Here is a 21,532-nt window from a genome sequence, read left to right on the forward strand (position 1 = left end):
TTAAAGCAAATGGGTGAATTGTTAAGAGAGAATTATTTTGAGTAGATTTGTAATTGCAAATTGGATTTGTGTGATGTAAATTAAGTATATCGTGTTCTTAGGTTTAGATTGTGATGTCTGTATATAAAGCTAGTAATGTTTTAATGAATTTTTGTTGAAATACCTTAGAAAGTCTTGCGAGGATGCAATGTTGATTAATTAGCTTTGAATGCGAGCTGTCCTGCAATTGTCGTTTCGATGAAGATTTGTTCAGGCTGCGAGGAAAATTAATAACGGAGCACAAAGTGTTCGCGGCCTAATATAGCGTTAATTAATACTGAATTACGGGAAACGAATAGCAGCGGAACAGTATCGACAATCACGGCAAGTAGAAACGACGTGCAATGAACGGACAAACCAATCAGGTCGCGACGAAAATGCCGCGTGATTTTTCGAAATCGATTTCCACGGTAATGATTTGTTTCGGCGGAGGAGATCGACTTGTTTTGAGGGGGTATTACCATCGTGTCCACCGCGTGAACAAATAATTAATTAATTAAACGCCTTTATTGCGCGAAATTGAACAAAAGGGAAACACAAATACGGATAATACGATGAGTGTGCGATTGTAACGGCAACAAATGCGTGAAAGGCGTGTTACAACAGTCGGCCGGCCACCGAAGCGGCCAAATTATATGAAATGTAATTGTAACGTGATAACAAGCCGCCATAATCATCGAACCCTATATCCAAACACTACAAATTACCCGACAGTCACAATAATTGATTCGTTAAACCCCGTGACAATTGTGAGAGCACCTTTCGCCGCTTACCCTCCTCGCTTGGGGCTAATTAACATATTAATAATTCCCGAAGAAATTACCTTCACAGTTCCGACCGGTTTCCGAAGCGCGATTCAAAATTTAAGAACCATTTTAACACCGCATTCTCCAATAACAATCCGTTTCCAACAACCCCAACCAGGAAACTTCCAACCAATTTTCAAACCACCACAATTACCAACAGCAATATTCAATCGTACGACCGAAAAACCCCTGTACCATTCGAAACGAATTCCCGAAAAGGTTCAAAACAAATAACCCGCCCATCGATGCAAATCATTCGCGAACCATTATTCCACCCCCAGCGTTACTCCCCTTCCGTCCCCCGTCCCCGAGAGTCCCGAATCCCAGTCATGTACGAGCGTCGACAGGAGACAAGAATTAGACGCGAGCGGGGAGAACGAAGAAAAATAAAGGGCGAGATGGGTCGGGGCTGGAAGACAGGGAGGACTGGAAGGAAGGGCGGATAGGGTGAAGCCAGGAAGAAGGGAGGTAGATAGACGTGTGCAGCCGCACAGCAGGGTCGATTTATTCGACGGCGGTCCGCGAACGTGTCTTCGGGCTCGGTGGACGTATCTCGAGGAGAGCTGAAGGGTGGCCACGACAGGAAACCAGGGGAAGACGGAACGAAGGAGAAAGCGGAAGAAAGAGGAAGAAGAAGAAGGAGGAGGGGGGCAACGAAGAAAAAGAAAGGGGTCGTCGAGATGAGGCTCGAGGAGGGGATGATAGACTCGGTTCTCGAAGCAGTTACCGATACGATGGCCGATGCGCCGGCTCGAGGGTCGAGGGGCGGGGGGGTTGCGGAGTTCTTTTTTTTCATTTTTATTGGAAGAAAAGAGTGGTTCCAGGCTGTAATGGAGTCCAGGCACGTATCCGTCGTGCACACGCCAGCAGAGCCCGCGGCTTTTCCAGCCAGCCACCCCTCGCAGCCCCCACCACCTTAGCGTTCGCCAGCCACCACCCCCTTGGCCCAGTCACCCTCGAGCCCCACCGATGCCACCCTTGCTTCCTTCTTCCCCACGGTCTTTCTGCCAGCCCCCGGTGCAGGTTGACAGACCGACACGGCTGGAAACCACCCTCGGTCGGAGCCAGCGACGCCAAGACGGCCGACGCGACGCGACGCAGCGCGACGCGCGGCTCGTATGCAGCGTTCAGCCGGCGACGGAGAATGAACGGCGTCGATTCGATTACGGTTACGTTCCGCGGCGACTCCCGGTCTTTGATGTCGTCGGCTGGGGGCTATGGTTTCTCCCGCGAAGAAATTGTAATGACCGCCGTGGGGGTTGACTCTTGCGACTCGAGCGGACCGCGCTCGGACGATCGGGTGCACCGATGCCAAGTGGTAGCGTTCGGTTTGCTTTCGTTGGTCCGAAGTTTTGGGATATTTTCGCGGAGGTTCGGAGATGATTCGAGATTTAGCTTGAAATTCGGGGATCTGAGATTTAGGGATTCGAGATTGGATAATTCGGGATTTAAGGATGTGAAAGTGAAATACTTGATGTTTGGTGGTTCGGAATTTAATTGTTTGAAGTTTCAATGTTGAGATTGAGATTGAGAGTTAACAGAATTCAGTTGGGTGCTTGAAACGCGAGGTTAAGGGAACAATCGCTGGAGGTCTTGACTTTGGAATTTCCATTCCGTCGTGAAAATTGTTTTGACCGTACGAGTGGTTCGACGATTTGTCCAATTCCGATTCGTTCAACGTGATATACCTCGACGCGACCTTCCCGTAACTCCATCCGAACTCTTCCCGCAGTCCGAAGGGAAGTTCGGGTTTCCGGTTCACCGATTCCCGAGGAGTTTTCGTCATTGTTTTCGCAGGACGCAATGAAACGTAAAAGTTCCTATGGGATCCGCGCGACGCCGAGCCCTGTTTCCTAATTAACGCCGCTTGATTATCTTCGTTTTAATTGAGTAATTAATGCGGAAAGTTCGGATCACCACGCGTGCGGAAACTTCGGTGTCTTCGGCGAATGGAGGACGCGCATCCGTCTCCTAATTACTTCGAAATGTCTTTACACGAGAGGTGTTACGACGCAAAGGAGAAGAAGCGCGGAGACTACGCGCGATTAGGGGCATCTCGACGAAACGTTAATCAGGGTAGACGTCCCGTGGAACACCTGTGAGAGTTACAGTAACAAGAACTTTCTCCTTAGATTGAATTAAAGGGCCCCTCGCAAGCGTAGAAGTATCCTTTTGAACACGGACCAAATCGCGCCATTCCTTTCAATCCTTCTCGGACGTTAATCTTCCACAGCACGGGAAACTCGCAGTACAGGTAATTAATCCTTAGACATTAACACGTTCACTACCACATCGGTCACCGATGCTTGGAGCTTCCAAATTGACAATAATTATAATTTGTCGGATAACTAATTTAAAACAGATATAAATTCCTATATAACAGTATAACATAAGCATTGCTAAACAATAAACTCTTCATGTTTACTACAAAGTAATCGATACAAAAAACTCTAAAAGTTTCCATGACAGTCGACATGTTAAAAAAGAACAAGATACCGCTACTCTCTCAATGATTAAAATACTTATTTACAACCTTCCGTATTTCCTCGCTATTTACGTACTTCGAACACAAATATCTCCAAAATAACGTTCATCCCCGAAATATCCGCTTCCGTTGGAAAGCAAACAATTTATCAACGTTTAATCATCTCCTTAACACTAGGTTTACGGAACGCGTCAATTCGACGCAGATTGAATTTTATAAACATTATTTGGTAAATGTTTCAATCGGTTTTCGTTGAACCAATTACACGAATATGAATCCTACAATTTCCAAAATCTAAATGAACGAATATCAACTTCCCCAGGAACAATAGAATAAACCGTACAACAAATGCCCGTAAACCTAATGTTAACAGACCTCGCAGAACAATAATCCAGACGCGCGTCTCTTTCCCCGTTAAAAAACCGATCCCCTCCGTTCCCATTTCCAAATCACTCATCGCGCTCAATGGATCCGAAATTCTCCTTTCGGACGTTTCGAGCGTCGCCGAAAAATTTATCGAGGTGGGGGGACGGCGTGCCGGAATCGATGAAAATTACAGATGAACCGGGGCCAATGGAGGGTTGACGTTGTCGTCGCAGGGACGGACGAAAATCCGATAATCGGTCGATGAATCGACGAGAAGGGAGACAAAGAGATGTCGCGGACGGGGATGCCGGCGTGGGTGGGGTTCGACGATACGCCGGAAGAAGGAAAACGTTGGCGGCGGCGGGGGGAGGGGGGCGTGGAAGAGTCAAGGGGTTATCGTGCGCGAGGTCGTGTCTGAAAACATGAATGGGGAACGCACGAGAGATCCACGGGGGAGAGCGTCCACTAGCCTGAATAAGAGAAGAAAGGCCACGGCTATCTCTGACGGTGTCTGCGCCGCGTCACGTGACGAAAATATTCGCGTTTCACGAGGACTGCACTTTAATTACGCCCCTTTGAGTCGCGGACACGCTGCAGCGAAATTACTCCGCCTTTAGAGATTACGAGATATCATCGTGGATCACGGGCAGATGATGATCATTTGACGCTGGTATTATTCCGCTGCTCAGACTCACCGGGTATCTCGCGACGGGAATAAATAAATCATTTCGTTATTATTACAGCGGGACTGTCGCGTTTTTTCTTGGTTTCGAATGATCGAGCATTCGCGAATTGCGATTTGTTACTTGATTTTGAATGAATGTATGTTACTTGCTGTCTATTAACCGGTTGCAGATAAGATTCTTTGAAATGTACAAGAGTATAGCGGATGAAGTTAAATTATATATGAATCGTTTGAATAATAGAAAACAAGGAAACCTGATCTCTCGTTGTTTCGTTAGTTGAATCATTCCTCTGCACAAAGTTTCATCTCTCAATATTTCTCAGATTGACGCATTATATGAAGTACAATGTTAACACTAGGTTTACGAAACGCGTCAATTTGACGTAGATTGAATTTTATAAACATTATCTGGTAAACGTTTCAATCGGTTTTCGTTCAATTACACGAATATGAATCCTAATCGTCTATTTCCATCTACAATTTCCAAAATCTAAATGAACGAATATCAACTTCGCCAGGAACAATAGAATAAACTACAATAAGTGCCCGTAAACCTAGTGTTAAATATCAAACTTATCAACGAGGAAACATATATAAATTAAGAAGGGAAGTCATTTCATTTCAATATTCCATATATTGATGCGTCATACGAAGCTTAATATTATATATAAGACTTTATAATTTTGCAAATCAAATCAAGTGGCGACTGAGAGTCACCTCCCGAGTGCAAAGGGTAAAAATTTTCACGAGTCCGACACGGTACTGCAAGATCGAGGGGTTAAAGTCGGCGGTCGGCCGGCACGAGATTCCTCCGCATTGTCCTCGGGGCCGCCGAAACGGTAATTAGACGGCGGCGATCGCTCGTACGTCACGTGATCGCGCGGAGTTTGACACTTATTATACCCGTAGACCCGCGCGGCTGCAGCCGCTGCAGCGATGCAGCCCGCGGATAAGCCGTAGAAACGTGTACTCGTCGGGACGCGTTTAATCCCCGGCCGTGACACGCTCACGCTACTTTCCTCCCTTTTATTCCGGCCAACCTCGCCTCCGCCGGCCGCCCCCCTTTTTTTTTAATCGCCCGCTGGACACGATGCTCCCGAAAAATCCTTTACGAGGATTTCACGGGAATAGTGCGTGCACGGGACTCTGTGCCCGGTGTTATCCGACAATCTGCGGGAGAGCGTTCCCCGGCGAGCACGGGCACGGAACATTCACCGGGAATTGGATTTTTCGGATATGAATAATGTCGCGTGCGACGATGAGACGGCAATTGACTCATTACGAATGGATCGCGTGAATCGTAGCTGTGATATTTCATAGCGGCGGCGCACTTATGACACGTTACAACGAATCGAAAGTATATTGTGTTTTGTTTCTTGAGATCTGGATCGAAGGATCTTCTGCACAAAGAATGTTAACCCAATGTACAATGTTAAATGGACAATGACGAGTGAGACTCGTGACGAAGATTTCTAGACCAATTTAACATCAATGTTGTTCGTTACGCACGGATCAAAACTATTTTGCTATTATCAATTTATTCGAATGAAACTTCCACTTTACTTAGAACGGAAAATTGCGCGTTTCTTCCAAATTGTTGATAATAAGATGTTACACGAGCTTAGTAGCGAAAGTAAATAGTACGTCGATATAATTCTAAGTATAACAAACTTAACCCTTTGCTCAGATGAGATATGGACGATATCCTTTGAAACTAATTAATGAGAAAACATGTGTAAATTAAGAAGAAAACTTATTTTATTTCAATATTCCATATATTGATGCATCATACAAAGCTTAATATTATATATAAGACTATAATGAAGTATGAAAGTATAGTATCGGTGAATTACTGGAAAACCATAAGATGTGCATATCGTAGTGTCATTTTTGAGTTTCATTATACGTATGTAACCTGCGATTATCTGACTCTCACTGACCACTCGACTTCACACAATAAAACTATAAAATCTGATATTTAATAGTTAATGAGATAGATAAAGTATGAAGGTACAGTAAAATTAGAGGAAAACCATAAGACGCGCATATATAGGTATTTTCGAGTTTCATTAACTTCCGTCGTAAGGTTTATTATAATATTCCGACCGATCGGATGAACGACAATCATCCCGAATACATCCGCGCGAAACGCGCGACTTCGTTCCGGATGATAATAAAGAGGGGTTCCTTTGTCCGCGAAGCATCGGCGTTCAGCATTGTGACGTTCCTGTAACGAGCGCGATATTTCAGACGAACTCGGCCAGATTTTCGCCGTGGATCGCGCGAAACGGGATTAAACGGGAGAGATGGAGAGGAGCAAAATAAAAAAAAAAAAAAAGGCTACGAGTGGAAAATTCATGGACAGATTACCCGGCGAGTCCCCGCGGGATATTTTAAAAGCCGCGCGCGCGGGGCGAGCTTCGAGTGTGCTTCTTCGCTCAATGGACTTTGACGTTCCCATTTCCGTATTGCACGCGTGGCTGTCTTTGCGAATGAAAATAAAAAAAAAAAAAAAAGAAAAAAAGAAAAAAAAACAACCGGCACCGGGTGGCACGCCGGGCCGGCGGAGGGGAAAAAAACATGTAATTCCAGCGGGCTTCGCGCCGCTATTCACGCCGGCCGCGATTTTCAAAAGTTATTGACAATTAATGGACGGATTACGGGGGTGGAATCGCGCCGACACCTCTCTCGATACGGTTTTCGACGCACGTACCGAGCGCCGGAGTTTTCGAATCGTTTGTAAATGCATCCGGGAAATTTCCCTTCCGCACACGTCCACGTCCGGCGCGGACGAAACGTACAGCGATACGTGAAAAAAGGGTTTTAATATTCTTGCTGACGTGCATCTCAATTATTCAGATTTTTATAGAAAGCCTTTTTGTAAACTAGCACACCTCCGATTTCTCCTAAAAGCGTCGGGATTTATTTACCTTGCCGCCGGGGATAATCAGATCGAACGTTTCTCTTTTCGCTTCTATGGAGAGATGATCGAAGAACGATTGTAAACAGTGGCCCTGGAAATATGGAGAAATATTTGAGATTGAGCTAATTATCAATTTAACGGTAAACCTATCGAGCAATTGACTTTTCGAGATTCTTTGTATAAACTTCGAGAGCACATCCGTCGAGAGTTTGATTTATAATTCAGTTTAAGGATTGATAAATCAATTTTCTGAATAATTTCTCGGAGTGTCTGATATCTTTTTAATAATTGCGAAAGGGGAGGGGGATGGGTGATTTTGTCTCGTCTAGCAGGTTTAGTGTTAATGAACGCGTTGGCCACCGGAGATCAATTACTAAAGAATAATTAAGAAAGCTGGGAATTAGAATGTTTAGTGTCACGAGTAACTAAAGAACAATATAACTTAAGAACTACGATAACAAGCCATTGCTGTCATTAATAACGTTAATAATTGGTAAGACAGACTACAAATTTTTCTCAGAAAATAATAAAAAAAGGTGTGAATATCGAAAAATGTTTTATACACACATTTCAGGAAAAATCGTGAAGTATAGCGATTCAATTACGTCGTCTATAGGAGATTCTAATCGAAATTTTAAAAACAGTCATTTGACTGGAAGGAATAATTAACGAGGTACGCGTAACTTTTCGGAGCCGCCGGTTTCCCGTTCCCCAGACGAGCAGCCAACGTCGCGCGGAGCGAAGTTCGTCGATCATTCGATTAAAATCGCATTCTACGGGATCAGACGGGAATAATGCGGCAGAACGCGAGGGCCGTCTGGCGCGCAGCGGCGCGGGGCGTATCGCGAATTGAACGATTCGCCGGGTTTAATTATTGGACGGCCGGCCGCGATACGCGCGGCCACGTCGGAAGCGCGCAGGAATCAGTAGGTCGTTGATCTAGCGCGAAGAAAACGTGTCAATGAACGTTGAGTGAGTTACAAGACGCCAGAGGGTACAGATCACGAGGTTCATTCCCTCCGGTTACGCTCGCCCGACACCGTTGCAACATTCCCAGCGGAATTATTTTTAGTTGCCTCGCTCGCCTCGGAAACACCGGGCAACTTTTCCTTTTATCAACGAATCATTGATCCCCGGCGGCCGCGGGGATCTCCGGGAAAGCCGGCGATTTTCTTCGCGCGATCCTGTAACACTTTCGCTGCTACCTTTCGACCGTTGTCGAAGTAACACGCGATGTTGCGTATGTTCGACGGTGTGTCGAGAGAGTATTCGTTGACACAATCTACCGAGTTAGACTTCTCGAAATTCTATGGAAACTCGAAGAGTTTCTGTTGAGGCTTGAAGTGGTTTAGTTTGCGTGTTGCTACATCAATTTTCTGAATAATTTCTCGGAGAAATATCTGTTATGTTTTTGATCATTGCAGAATGAAGGGATCTGGGTCATTTTGAGCCGTCTGCTGGTTTTAGTGTTAATCGTCGCGAACTCATAGTCGAGGAATCGATGTATACTTGATTACTCTTTTTTGATCGATTCCTAGTAAGGTAGACCGAGGAGAATCGAATTGAAATAATTTTTGTCATAATTTGTCATATCGCGAATTTGTTGTCCCTCCTCTGCGGAAGAAGGATTTGAAGCTTCTTCTTCATTTGTTGCTATTAATGTTCAACGATTTTTATTTCCTAACTATTCTACGGAAAATGATTTGATCTACTCTACTTCGATCTACGAAAACAAGAGCTAAAAAGAAATTTGAATTTTGTAGGAATAGAGAAGCTCTTCGTCTCACAGAAAGGATAAGAGAACCTCGCATTATTCCTCGAAAACAATAGCTATGACATTCGCTCAGAAGCATCGTTAACTCGATTCTTTATATCTTCTGATTTTCGTAAATTTTAATGGCATAAACGATATTCTTTTAAGTTATTCAAAGATTCACTCGTTTCTTCGTTTACTCTAAGTGAGAAAGTCCTTCGTTATACCTTCTAAATTGTAAAATAATTTCAGAAACATGAATTTTCTCAATGTCTCTTTTCTAAACTTTTCTAAAATTGCTTCGGAATGACTCACGTGTTACCACGAACCCCCGTGCATTCGACCTTAGTCCCAGAATCCTCGCCTTCTTTCGTTTCGAGCGTGTTAATTGAACCGGAATACGACCGGTGACTCGCGACGTCACCGGAAACGTAGAATTAATTATCCACGGAACACCGGGCGCTTAACCCGCGCACGGTAATATCGAAATTAATTCATCGCCGGGTCCGTACACACGTTAGTCACCCCTTCTGACGTCGTCATTGTCAATATTATCCTCGGCAGGTTCATTTTCCTGCGCAGGGTCGCGGTTCCTGTTCCTCGCGTCGCAGGTAAATAACTCGCCTGAATTATTTGACGGCGGCGCCGCGGTATCATTGACGTCGCGTTAATTAGTCCGTTAACGTCGCGTTAATTATATTCCGCCCGCGACGGTGCATATTCCGGCGCAGTCGCCGCCGTTCAATTCTTTCCGAACGACCTTAAACTAATAACGCCGCGCGATTCCGCGCGAAAATTAGGTGTCCGCGGCTCGCTAGACGCGACGGGGCCGCGAGGACTATTTGCATTGAATTATCGGATAGACTAATTCGATGAAAAATAACCGTCAATCCACTTACAATTCTCGCAAGCCTGTAAAACTTGTAGCTTCGAGGAACTCGACCGACGTTTTCCTTTGAAAATCAAGCGCAATAATGCACGAGACAACGGATGAATCTCTAAAATCTTCCGATTCGGATGTGGCATCTCTTATTTAGAGCTTCCACGCGTTACCGGTGGCTTCGAGGATCTCGCAGCTCAGAGATTCTGGCAAGGAACCGCTTTCCTTCGCCGAAATTCGACCACAAGATCGACGGAAAGGGTGCAAACTGCTCCCCAGCGGTGGAAGGAGCAATTAATCCACAATTGCTCGGTTAATCTCGTAATCGCGCCGACTCTTTGCCGCCATTATCGATATTGTCCTCGGATCGGCCATTCCCATGGCCCGCGACGATTTGGAAGCTGCTAACCGGACAGCGAGGGAGGTTTCTCTGTCGTTAAAGAGGCAATTCCGTAGTTCGGAGGGCCGGCGCGTGGGCATTAACTCCGTGGATCCGCAAGGAGTGCATAATGTTGCGTTAACTCGCCGCCGAGGAGTAGATGGATGGCCGGTACGCGTCTCAACTTTAATTTTTTCCCCGTGGACGGGCTCTCCCACCCCCGAACTTCGTTTTCTCCGGCTACCCTATTCCTCGGTCGTCTTAGTCGCGAAGAAGGGCGGACTTCGCGCGTCCTAAGAAAAAGAGGAGCGAGGAACTTCGCCCGTAAGGCTTGATTCACAACGGCGATTAAGAATGCGGTCGTACGACTATCAATCTTAGTCAATGATCGGAAATTCTGTTGAAGAACGACGCTTCCTTAAAGTAATCTACTAAAAGTCGCGTTATCTTTGGATGATTACGTTAGAATAAAAAAGTTCAGTGTGAATCGAATGTGGAATGAAATTAAATCGAGTCTCATCAACCTCTTACAGTATAAGGACGTGTGAAACGATAGAGCTTTCTAGATTAATTGAACGTCGATGTTGTTCATTCGCTGTTACCAATGCATTATCGTCAAATGAAGTTTCCACTTGTAGAATGGAAAATTTCCTTGCATTCCTTCTAAGTTGTCAATAGGACAATTTAGAGGATTAAGCTCCTTCTATTGCTAATTCTTCACTTGTACGATCGAAAGCTATCGGCGATCCGATTACGATCACAATCACGAAGCCTATATTCAGAGCGTCTTTCTAAAGTCGTCCATCGGATTCACTCTGACTTTTCGTAAAGCAAACTGCAATGATGTCGTACAGGACAGCATTTTGCACCCCACCTGAATTCACCGCAACCTTCCGGATGAAAGCGTCGGATCAACGGTAAACTTCGACTCGTCGGCCGTGCCGTCAGCTGTGAATGCGGTCTAAGTTTTTCGAAACGCGAAGACGGTCGAAGGGACGAGCCTCGGTCCGTTGGAGACGGACGAGCCGAGCCGAGCCGGGCCGAGGGCAGCGTTCGAAGAGGGTGGGACGATACGTGCGCGACATCGTGAAGCTCGTTATAATGCTCTTCGGGAGCTCACTTCATTTCTTATTGCCGGGGCACCGAGACTGCGGACCTTGACGAACGGGGCTGCAGAGCAAGCACCAGAACCTAATGGCCGTCGGCGAAAATTGGACGACGATGGCTGTTCAGGCCGGGGGTTACCACTCGACTGGCTGAGGAGTGGATAACGGACGAGGAACGGTTCCGTGCTTCTAAGACGATTCGGTGATTAAAGTAACGAAGAAACGGTAGCCGGCCGCGACGACGAGCCAGACGACGACGACGACGACGACGGAGACGGCGACGAGGATGTGGAAGCGCGACGCCGGCCGGTCGAGCTACCAGCCAAGAGAAATAATAATATTCCCGCCCCGGCACGACACTTCGGCTCGATCTTATTTCCGAACGGTATCGTTATCTTCGGCGACACCGTGAGGGGGGGGGGCGCAAGTTAGCAGCCCCGCAGGAACCAGTTCCCGAAGACGAAGTTTAGCGGATGGACCGAAGGGCGGCGGCTTCTGCTTCGGTGAATTTTGAATTGAGCCGGGCAACTTGACTCGGGGATGGCTCCGGTCTCTTGACGAGACGATGAGATTAATATTGTACGGGGTGAGTCACGAGAAACCGAGCGGCATGAATGTATTTATTGCCATCGGGGAAAGTGGACGGAAGATTGTGACGCTCGGCGGACGGAGCGGGGATCGATTTTTATTCCGTATTGTCCTCGGAACGATTACAGACGGTTAGCGTCCGGTGCGCAATGTGCCGTACACTAGGAATTTAATCTTGAAACACTCTCGCAGCGGAATCGGACGCTGAGACTGTCCGCGGATGCGTTCGAGGACGGAATTATCGGTAGCGTTCATAGTTCACTGGGAATATCGGAACATTCCGGATATAACAAAGCGGACTAACAACGTAGCGTCCATGTTACCGAATTTCCTGCGAAATCGATTGATAATAAGAATATCGGAACTCTCCTCGTGAGAGGACGGCCGAGTGGAAACGTTACTAACAAGCCGAAGATCGTGGCGCTCGCAGTTACAAGAACGAGTAGACGGCAGAAGAATCCGCGGATAAAAACGGTCCGAGAAGGGGGGGCCCCGAAGTGAAGCTCGGAGCATTATAGCGCGCCTAATTAAAATTCCTCGCCGGGCCAAATAATTTGGCATAATAATGCAACGCGAGCGTCGGGGAGGACCGAAGCGGAGGAGCCGTGGAGGAGCGAGAGAGAGGGCGCACAAAAAGAGGATCGACGCGGGGTCGTTAGTCGGGGCATTCCGTAGATTTATAGGTAAAGGGGCACGCTCGCGTTTGGCCTTGAGAACGAAAGGGAACGCGGTAGATCGTCTCGTTTAGGCCGGTGAATGAAACGGGGCCCTTTGACTAAACACCGCCATCGATATTAGGGATCTTCCGTCCCTAACCTCTCCTGTCAGCCCGGCATCCCCACTCGGCCCTTTTGTCCATCGTTTTTCGCGTCCGCCGGGCCCATTTCTAGGCCCCCGGGTTTTGTGTTCCCGGCCCACGGTTCTGGTTCGCACAGGCGCGCGCGCACATCCTCTCCGCCCTCCCTCCGCCACCCCTTTATTGCGCGCCGATCCTCTGTTAAAACACTTTTTCGTCTGGTTTTTTTCGGGGTCCGGCCGTGACGCGGCTCAAGGGTTTCTCACACGGGTCGCGGACGCGTACACACGAAATACGAGCCGGCTCATTCAAAAAAAGGGAGGTGGTGCGCGCGAGCAAACGGGGTCGTCGTCCTTGATGAATCACACGGTCGATCGCTTTAATTACTACGATATTAAATTACCGGCGTCGCACACACGCTCGACAGTAGAATGGAAATTTTTTAATTCGCCCTTAGCCCGGCTCGCTGGCTGGCTTCGCTGCTCGCTCGCATCGCTCGCATCGCTCGCCACCTTCGTTTCTTCTTCGCGGCACGCCGAGCGCCGCGATCGCTTGTTTACACGATAACAAGCGTCGTTAATTAAAGCGCCGCTTTAATGAAGATCTTAGAGTACGAGACCCAAGCGAGCCCCGCCGACCCCTCTCGCGCGATCCCCTACCAGCCGCAACGTTTTCATTCAGAACAAAGTAGCGTGCGCCCGCGCGCCCGCGCGCACGCGTGCGAGTACGCCGGGTATAATAACGAGGTGAAATCGTACATCGGCTGTTCCGCTGCCTGCGATCGCCGCGGTTTTTCGCCGCTTCCTCCGGAACCGAGCCTCCGGCGCTGTCGGTCTCTTCGTTTTTGCGTGACTTTTTCTCTTCCTTTCTTCGTCTCGTCTCTTTTTTCCCTTCTTTTCGCACGCGCGCGGGCGCGTCGCTATTAACGAGATATCCACGGAGATTCCACGGGCCGATGGCTATTCTGCGAAGATCGAGGGTAGAACTTCGGATTGATATTCTCGAGTGGACGCGGTCTGGATACCCGCGGCATTCAACTTATAATTAATCCTGTGCTCCTTCTACTGCGTCTTGTTACGCGCCTCGCGGGAAATTGTAGAACGTGGGAAATGTCGAGGGTTTTTTGCGCATCTCTGCACCGGTGGCATTCTAATTTTGGAGGTGTTCGTAACGGTGTTCCTCGGATATCTTGACGATCGGTTCTTTCGGAGCGTAAGAGAAATCATTCGAAATGAACGGTTGAAACTCGTGACGCGTGCTTACGCGATTTTTCGTTGTATTTGCGAACGGGACGGCAAGAATAACGTTCGATGATATTTATGAAGGTATATTTGACGACGATTAGACCACTCGAACGCTCCGCCGGGAACAGTCCAATTTCCCTCATCCGTCTTCCTCGGTTTCCGTTCCCCCGACCCGCATTTTAGGGAAAAAATGTACTCGAAGCGGCGGGCCTGTCCCAGCGTAGATCAATCATTGTCAGTCGATAGATCCATCACGGATAATTCTCCGCGATGAGGAAGTCTTTATGACGGACGCAATTAGGCGATTCGATCGGACACTCGTCGAGTGCCACGCGTTTTTGCGCGTGTTTATTGTGCGCGCCGCTCGCAAATGTAGAGCATTTGCAGCGCAGGTGTAGATATCCGGTACAATGTCCGTTATAAGCGGCTCAATCTACTTCGATCGCGGGGAACTACCACAAACGTGGCAAAAGAAAACACGTAGAATATTCTGTAGAATATAAATCGATACTCTACACGCAACTTGTCCGACTGAATCTACTGCGATAAAACCTCCGACCACAAAACTGTACAGTACAACTGAAAAAGAACGGAAATCTACATACCCAATCAAAGCTACGAGCAGTGTCTGATCACTATCCCAATCTACTGTCCCAAATTCCAACGAGATCCACAAAGAAACTAAACATTTCCCATCAAATCATAAACAATCACACCACTAAATACCAATTATATCCAATCTCTACTCGCAACCATAGTCCGACTGGATCCATCTCGATCTACTCACCCCGAACACCTACGAAAACCATCCACCATTCCGCATAATTCCAGTTCCGCTCCGAATCTAAGCAAACCGATCTAAAGTTAAACCTCGGAGTCACCGAAGCGGCGCAGCGCTCCCAGTGACCGGGTCAAACTTATCGTCGAGGGGTCGTTGTAAACACGAGTCGCAGAATCCTCGGATTCCCGCGCGTCTGGCCCACGCCCACGTAAATTTCCGAGCGAGGAGGCTCTCCACCTGCGGCTGTCTGCGTGCGGTCGTAGGGATACGCACACGCGATCGGGTCCAAGGTCCCCGAAGAAAGCCCTGCGCTCGGATGAAAGTTTGTTGCCCCGTTTGGCCGGGTGGTAGGGCGGCCGGCCGCGGGAGGGGAAAGCCGGCGGCGGCGGGGAGTGCCGGACAAGAGGACACGGAGGGGCGGGAGGAACGGCGTCGGCGGCGGCGGTTCCGCCGGCGGTGGGGGCACGGCTGGAATGATACGCATGTGCGCGCGCAGCGTGGCGGGAAACAATGAGGGCCAACAACCGTCGAGAAGAATCTCCTTGGCGGGAACCTGGAAGGTGGTACTCAACCTCCGTTCCCTTTTCGCCGGGCTTCTGAATAGATTAAACGCACAAAGCGGCGCGTCGATTACCCGCCGGGAAAAATTGAATGTAAATACGCGCCGGCCGGCTGATGACAGACGTTTCGCCGGGGAATCGAGTCCCGCGGCTGGCTAAATACGCCCGCCGATATCGACTCGTTAAGGAACGAGCTGTTTGGAAATACTCGGATCCATTGAATCTCGGGAATGTTTATGTAATTTACTGAAGGACGGGGGCCTGGACGTTTCATCGAGCGTTGTGTAACTTTTAGAATGGGATATCTAAGTTTTGGAGATTGAGGGAAGGAATTGTTTTCGAAGTAATTTTCTTAGCAATGTATTCGTTCTCTCGAAATCTGTAATTTCACCGTTTGCGGAAGATTCTTTGAAATGCGGGAAACCTTCAACAGACGAAGCCAAATAACATATTAATTGTACAATTGATAGAATAAAAGGAAACTACGCGATCTCTGTTCTAGATTAATTAATTATTAGATGAATCTAGATTAATTAGTTCTATGGTTAATTAAATCATTTGTTCGGTCTTACTCCAAACATAAAAATCCCATCTTGAACGTTGACATCCGCAAAGGGTGAGATGACTATCGTATAGTCTCTATTCTGTATTAATTTCGAAAGTCTAATATCCAGAGGAATTCTAGAATCCTAAACATCGGTTGAATCGCATACATCCTGAAAGGTTCAAGCAATTCATTCGAATTATTTTCTCCGCACAAAGAAGACGTTAGCACAATCATCCCGCTGGATGCCGCAGGAGGATGCTCGCGTATTGGTGGCCGAATATAATAACCGGCGCGTAAATGGAGGGACGAGCGCGCATTCCTCGCCAACGGAAACGTCTGGCGGGCTCGTTCGTGTTCCAAGGATTCAATCGAGGATGCAAAGAACCCGCGCCACGCTTTCGTAACAAGCCGGCGCGGGAGCGGGACCACCTCGTTTCATAACCCATTAGCCGGCGTGTCGGCGGTGGGTGGAATTTCGGCCGGAGGAACGTCCGAGCGACGAATTGCCGGTGGGGGGGGGGGGGGGGGGGGGAAGATGAAAAAGAAAGACGAAACGTCGCCGGGGCGGTATCGCGTGTTCGACGCGGCGCGACGAAAAAACGGGGTGTTCCGCGAACAACGATAAAACGGCCCCCGCTCTCTCGCCGGCGTTGGTGAACCGGGGCAAGAATGTAGCCCCCGCGCCATTCACCGGCCGCGGTTCGCACGAAACGGAACAAACGGAGCCCGGCCGCCGCTCGGTTCGCCGGGATCCGGAGAAACCCCCGAACGGTCTAGCAGCGCGAACTCGCGCGTCTAGACGCGTTTTTTCAACGGGCAACGGCTGCCCAGGGGCAAACAAAGACTCGGAACTGTTCGTTCGATCGTCTCGGTTCGGTTTCGAGCTAATCCGACTTAACGTTCGTTGAGCTTGTGCCGTGATGTACCGTCGTTCATCTTCGCGTCTTTGTTTCGATTCGCTGTCTCTGCCCTTTTCTTCTTTCCGTTTCCTTGGGTTCCTTTGCTGGCTCGGTCGGCGGATGGGATGCGGTCAATAAGAGCTTGTCAAATAAGTGTCTCGTAGAAGTGAGACACGGTAGGACATAGATAGTAGCTACTTCGTAGATCTCTGTACTCTTTTACTCTGTACTCTGTAGATCTCTCTACTCTTGTACTCTGTACTCTGTAGATATCTGTACTCTTCTACTCTGTACTCTGTAGATCTCTATACTCTGTAAATCTCTGTACTCTTGTACTCTTGTACTTTGTACTCTGTAGATCTCTGTACTCTTGTACTCTGTACTCTGTACTCTTCTACTCTGTAGATCTCTGTACTCTGTAGATCTCTGTACTCTGTACATCTTTTTACTCTGTAGATCTCTGTACACTGCAGATCTCTGTGCTCTGTAGATCTCAGTACTCTGTAGATCTCCGTACGTCTAAGTTAGCCTAAACTCTAGTCTACAATTATCACCTGAGAATATACAATACATTTCCGATCACCCAAGAATCAAGATCACCTTAGCCAACAGACGCCATGTCAATCCCCCCAGCATCGTCCAAATATTTACAGCAAAGCCTGCCGCAGTAGCATCGTACCAAAACTGTCCTCCGAAGTCTAACCGACGCAAAACCCTCGAAAATAGCGAACCAGCGCGGGTTACGTGAAAATTACGGCATGACGCGCGAAAAGCCGACGGGAACGACCTTTGGCAGCGTCGGCGTGGTGGCGTTGCCACGAGGTCATCCGGGCCGGTAGTTTTCCAGGTTAGCCTGTAGGAATCCAGGAGCGGCGTGGCGCGGCCCCTCGGAGGTATTTGAACCCAGCGAGCGTCGTCCCTCCGTCCGCCGTCTGTAGTGGCCCCCCTTGGCCCCTCGTTCCCCTTCCTCGACCCTGTGCACGCAGGCAGGCAGGCAAGCAGGCAAGCAGGCAGGCAGGCAGGCAGGCAGGCAGGCAGGCAGGCAGGCAGGCAGACAGAAACCGCTCGAAAAGGGGCGGCTGGCGGGGAACCCGAGGGCTCCGTGTATCGCGAACTTCGTCCCCACCGCGACGGACTTTCGATGTAGATGAAGACCGTGCAGATACCAGGGGAAGCGAGTACAAAGCACGGATCCTTCCCTCCCACTCCACGCCGCTGCGTTTCCCTCCCTCTCGCGCTCTTTCCCTCCGTTCCACCTCTCGACGCTCAAAAATGGACAGGGAACGCGCGCGAGCTTTGGAGATTCCTGGCCGCGCGAGACCGCGGATGTTCCACGGTTATCGAGGGGAAACCGAGTGGCTGAGAAAATGGGAAACTAGTTTCTAATTTTCATTTCGAAATGCAATCTGCTTTGTTGGGCAGTTTACGCGTTCGGTGAACGAGGAAGTTAGGGGATCATCGCAACGACGCAATTTCATTTTTAAGTATATATCACCGTTTGTTACACTTTTTCTCGGCAGTCTCAGTTTAATCGAAGTCACCCAGCCCGACTTCCGAGGCACGCGATTCGCGGCGCAGCTGCTCGAAAAACCGCGGCCGGCCCTTCGTTAACTAAACTCTCGTCTCCGCGGAGCCGTTTAATACCGCGGACCAGGAAATTACGATAATGGCAACGGTCGGATCGCGATACGCGCGCGCGTCGCGCGAGAGAGCGCTCCGGGCGGGGGGATGATAAAGCTACGGATCCCGCGTACCGAGGGGTAGTGATTTACCCCGTTGAAAATCTCGGTCGGTTTGTCACCGAAAGAAGAGTCTGGCAGGAGGGGGAGGGAGGGAGGGAGGGAGCCGGCCGGAATTTCGCAGCGTGGAACGAGCAGCGTGTTGCTCCCCTAGAAAATGAAAAAGGATCGAGGAAAAGGCCGGCGGGAGGCGCGGAGGGAGGCGGTTCTGAAAATTCTTTCGAGCGTGAGCCCCGCAGACGCTCGCGGACCCATGGAAAAGCCACGCGAGTAATTTTCCCCGGTTGTGATTCTGAAGCATCAGCCAACTATACGATACCCACCGCAGAAGCGTCCTATTATGGTCGGGGCCGAGCGAGACGGGAGCAAGGGGGACGCGAGCGGCGCGAGCGAGACGGGCCGAGAAGGGGGCGCTCTCGATAGACTGCGAACTCGTTTCGAATCCGACGGCGCGCACCGGCCGTCTCCGTCCCTTCTGCCCCGTTCGTTCGTTGGCTCGTTCGTTCGTCGGTTGGGTTCGCTCCTCGGCGTCGCAGACGAGGAGGCTCGAGTACATTGTACCAGGTCGGAGGGAACGGAAGAAGGGAAGTCACGCGGTCAGGCACGCCGGTTAGATGTCCCCCACGCTCCTCCCGCTGGCCCATCCATTTAGTACTCTCACTCTCCCCGTGCCGATCTTCTCTCGCTGCATCACTCCTCCCTTATGTCTCATTCTTCCTCTCCTTGTCTCCTCCGCGTCGTTTTCGCCAACGGTTCCTCGGTCCTCCCTCTTCGTCGCGTCCGTTCGCGCTGATCTCTTCCTCCTCTATCAACCCGCGGCGGCTTCGTTCTTCCTCGTTCCTGCGCGTGTTCCTCTCCTCCTTCGGCTTACACCACCTACCATTTGCACCCATCACGCCTCGACCGTTTCGTTCTTTCTCGCCGCTCTGCCCCTCCGCTCTCTTTTTCTCATTCATCGTTCCGTCCTCGTTGGACCCGTTTCTCCGCTCCGCGTTCGGCCGCCTTCTCCGTCGGTCTCTCGGCTAGCTTCTCTTTCACGCTTCCAGCTCCTTGCTCGTTCACTCGTTTCAGCCGGCTTCTCTCGCGCTTTCCCCGCGCTCCTCTCCGGCTGCGAGTCCCATCCCTACCATCCGTCATTTCATCTTTCTCCGTACCCTCTTCCCGCGTCTCACGTTTCTCTGCCCCGCCGTGGGCGGCCGTGCTCCGGCCGACTTGGCGGGAAATCAGACACGTGGTTCTCATGGCGTCCATTCTCGAACAAAGGACTCTTACCCGCGGCGTAGTACTACTACGTGTCCCACGCCGCCACGTCGCGAGTGAGCGACGCGCCGATATGCAGCACGCCCTGGGCCGATCCGATCCGCGGACGGCGTCCGCGCGCTTCCACGCCGGAACTCGCCACGAGTAACGGTCGTTCCATGCGGATTCAAGCGGCCGGGGATCCAACGCGGCGAGACCGGCGATGGTGGAGGCGGCGGCGGCGGCGGCGGCGGCGGTTCAACCGACGGACGGACGAGGCTCTGCCTCTGTCTCGCGCGCGCGGTTATCGATCCGATGGAATGACTGATACATTCCCGGCGGTGCGGTAATGCTCGCCGCATGAATTAAACGCGCCGGATTCGCGCCGCGCCGTTGCTTTAGATAACGCGATGTCGGACATCTTTTTTTTGAGAGGCTTCCGAGCCGAAGATACGGTTCCCAGTGGTTCGTCGGTGGATTGGTCTCGACGATTTTCGAGTTTAATATTCAGAGTTAGGTTCCGAGAGTTTCGTGGGAATTTTCGTAGAGGGAATGCTGGCAAGTTTTTGTAATTGTCGAGTATCGGGTGTGGTAGATGGAAGATTTGTAGGTTATATCGTTAGCGATGATTTAGACTGTGCAGTGTCGGAGGGAAGTGTTTCGTTAGGGAAACGAGTCGTTTCTAAGCGGACGCGTCTGACCGAGCTCTTGGATTGTCTGTTTCTACTTAATTGGCATGGGGAGGCTATTATCGAGTCTTCAGGCATTTGGCTAAATATATTCGAACTCCTTATATAACAAAGAACTATTATCCAGCGTACACTGTCTGCCTTACACAGTCACATTCTACTTGACGCTAATTCCGCGTGCCCGGCAAAACAGCCTCTAAAACATACCACAGTTACCGTCAATTACTATTCCATACAATTCGAAACATTCCGCTGCTAGAGTATTCCTCCGCCAGCAAAAACCGCAAGACAATACGAGAGCCCTCCTCGCGCGGAGCCCCTAAAGGACTCAGCCATCCACCGAAACGCGGCAATAAAATCCAGCGGAAAAAACCTGAACAACATCATTCCCACACGCCGTCCGGCAAAAACGGCGAGTGCGGCGACTGCAATGCTGTTCCCGGCATCCGAAAATCTCACGCGGCACCGTCGCAACTGGTTCCCGAAAGGCGACCGCTCCTCATCTGGCCCGGTCGTGTTGCGTACACGCGGGTATCCACCGTTAGCGAAGGGAGAAGAAGAAGAAGGCGAAGCCCGGCCGAAATACTGTTGCCCGTGCGCGGCGCGGCGCGTTCGGATCGTGACCGTCGAAGAAGCGCAGTGGGGAAGAGGAAACGTTCGGCAGATTAACAGTCGTCCGCTGAAACGTCGAAGGAGGGCTTCGGCCCGGCGAGAGAGCCGTTCCTTCATTTCGTGGACGGTTAATGCCGGCCGCGGCGTTTTCAACGGAAATTCAATTAAGGTATAAATAGCCTGGGAGCAGCCCCATTAAAATGGCCGGCGCTCGGGCAATAAGAAGGCATATCTGGCGCTTTGTCTGGCCTCGATCGTCGTTCTCTCGCGTCTCCCGGCCGCGCTCGCCCGTCCGCCGCGCGTCCGTGCGCAGCACACGCCTGCCGGCCAGGCTCGAGACCAAGAGAGAGCCCGCCGTCCGTGCGAGCTGCGAGCCCGCCACCGAGTGTTGCATTACGTTCCCGGGTTCCAGACCT

General features: G+C 49.9%; 1 protein-coding gene across 2 annotated transcripts in view; it reads right to left on the minus strand.

The window, feature by feature from the left end:
- Pdk1 (Phosphoinositide-dependent kinase 1) overlaps positions 1-21,532 on the minus strand; it is a 678,796-nt gene that overhangs the window by 451,656 nt on the left and 205,608 nt on the right. The window contains exon 3 of one of the 2 annotated variants that reach the window (XM_076369545.1): positions 7,312-7,395. The exons of the other annotated variant lie outside the window; for it this stretch is intronic. Within the exon in view, the coding sequence (XP_076225660.1) occupies positions 7,312-7,395 (84 nt within the window). The remainder of the gene's footprint in view (positions 1-7,311; positions 7,396-21,532) is intronic. 2 annotated transcript variants of the gene reach the window in all.

This window comes from Nomia melanderi, chromosome 7 (assembly GCF_051020985.1).
Source record: "Nomia melanderi isolate GNS246 chromosome 7, iyNomMela1, whole genome shotgun sequence".
Classification (NCBI taxonomy): domain Eukaryota; kingdom Metazoa; phylum Arthropoda; class Insecta; order Hymenoptera; family Halictidae; genus Nomia; species Nomia melanderi.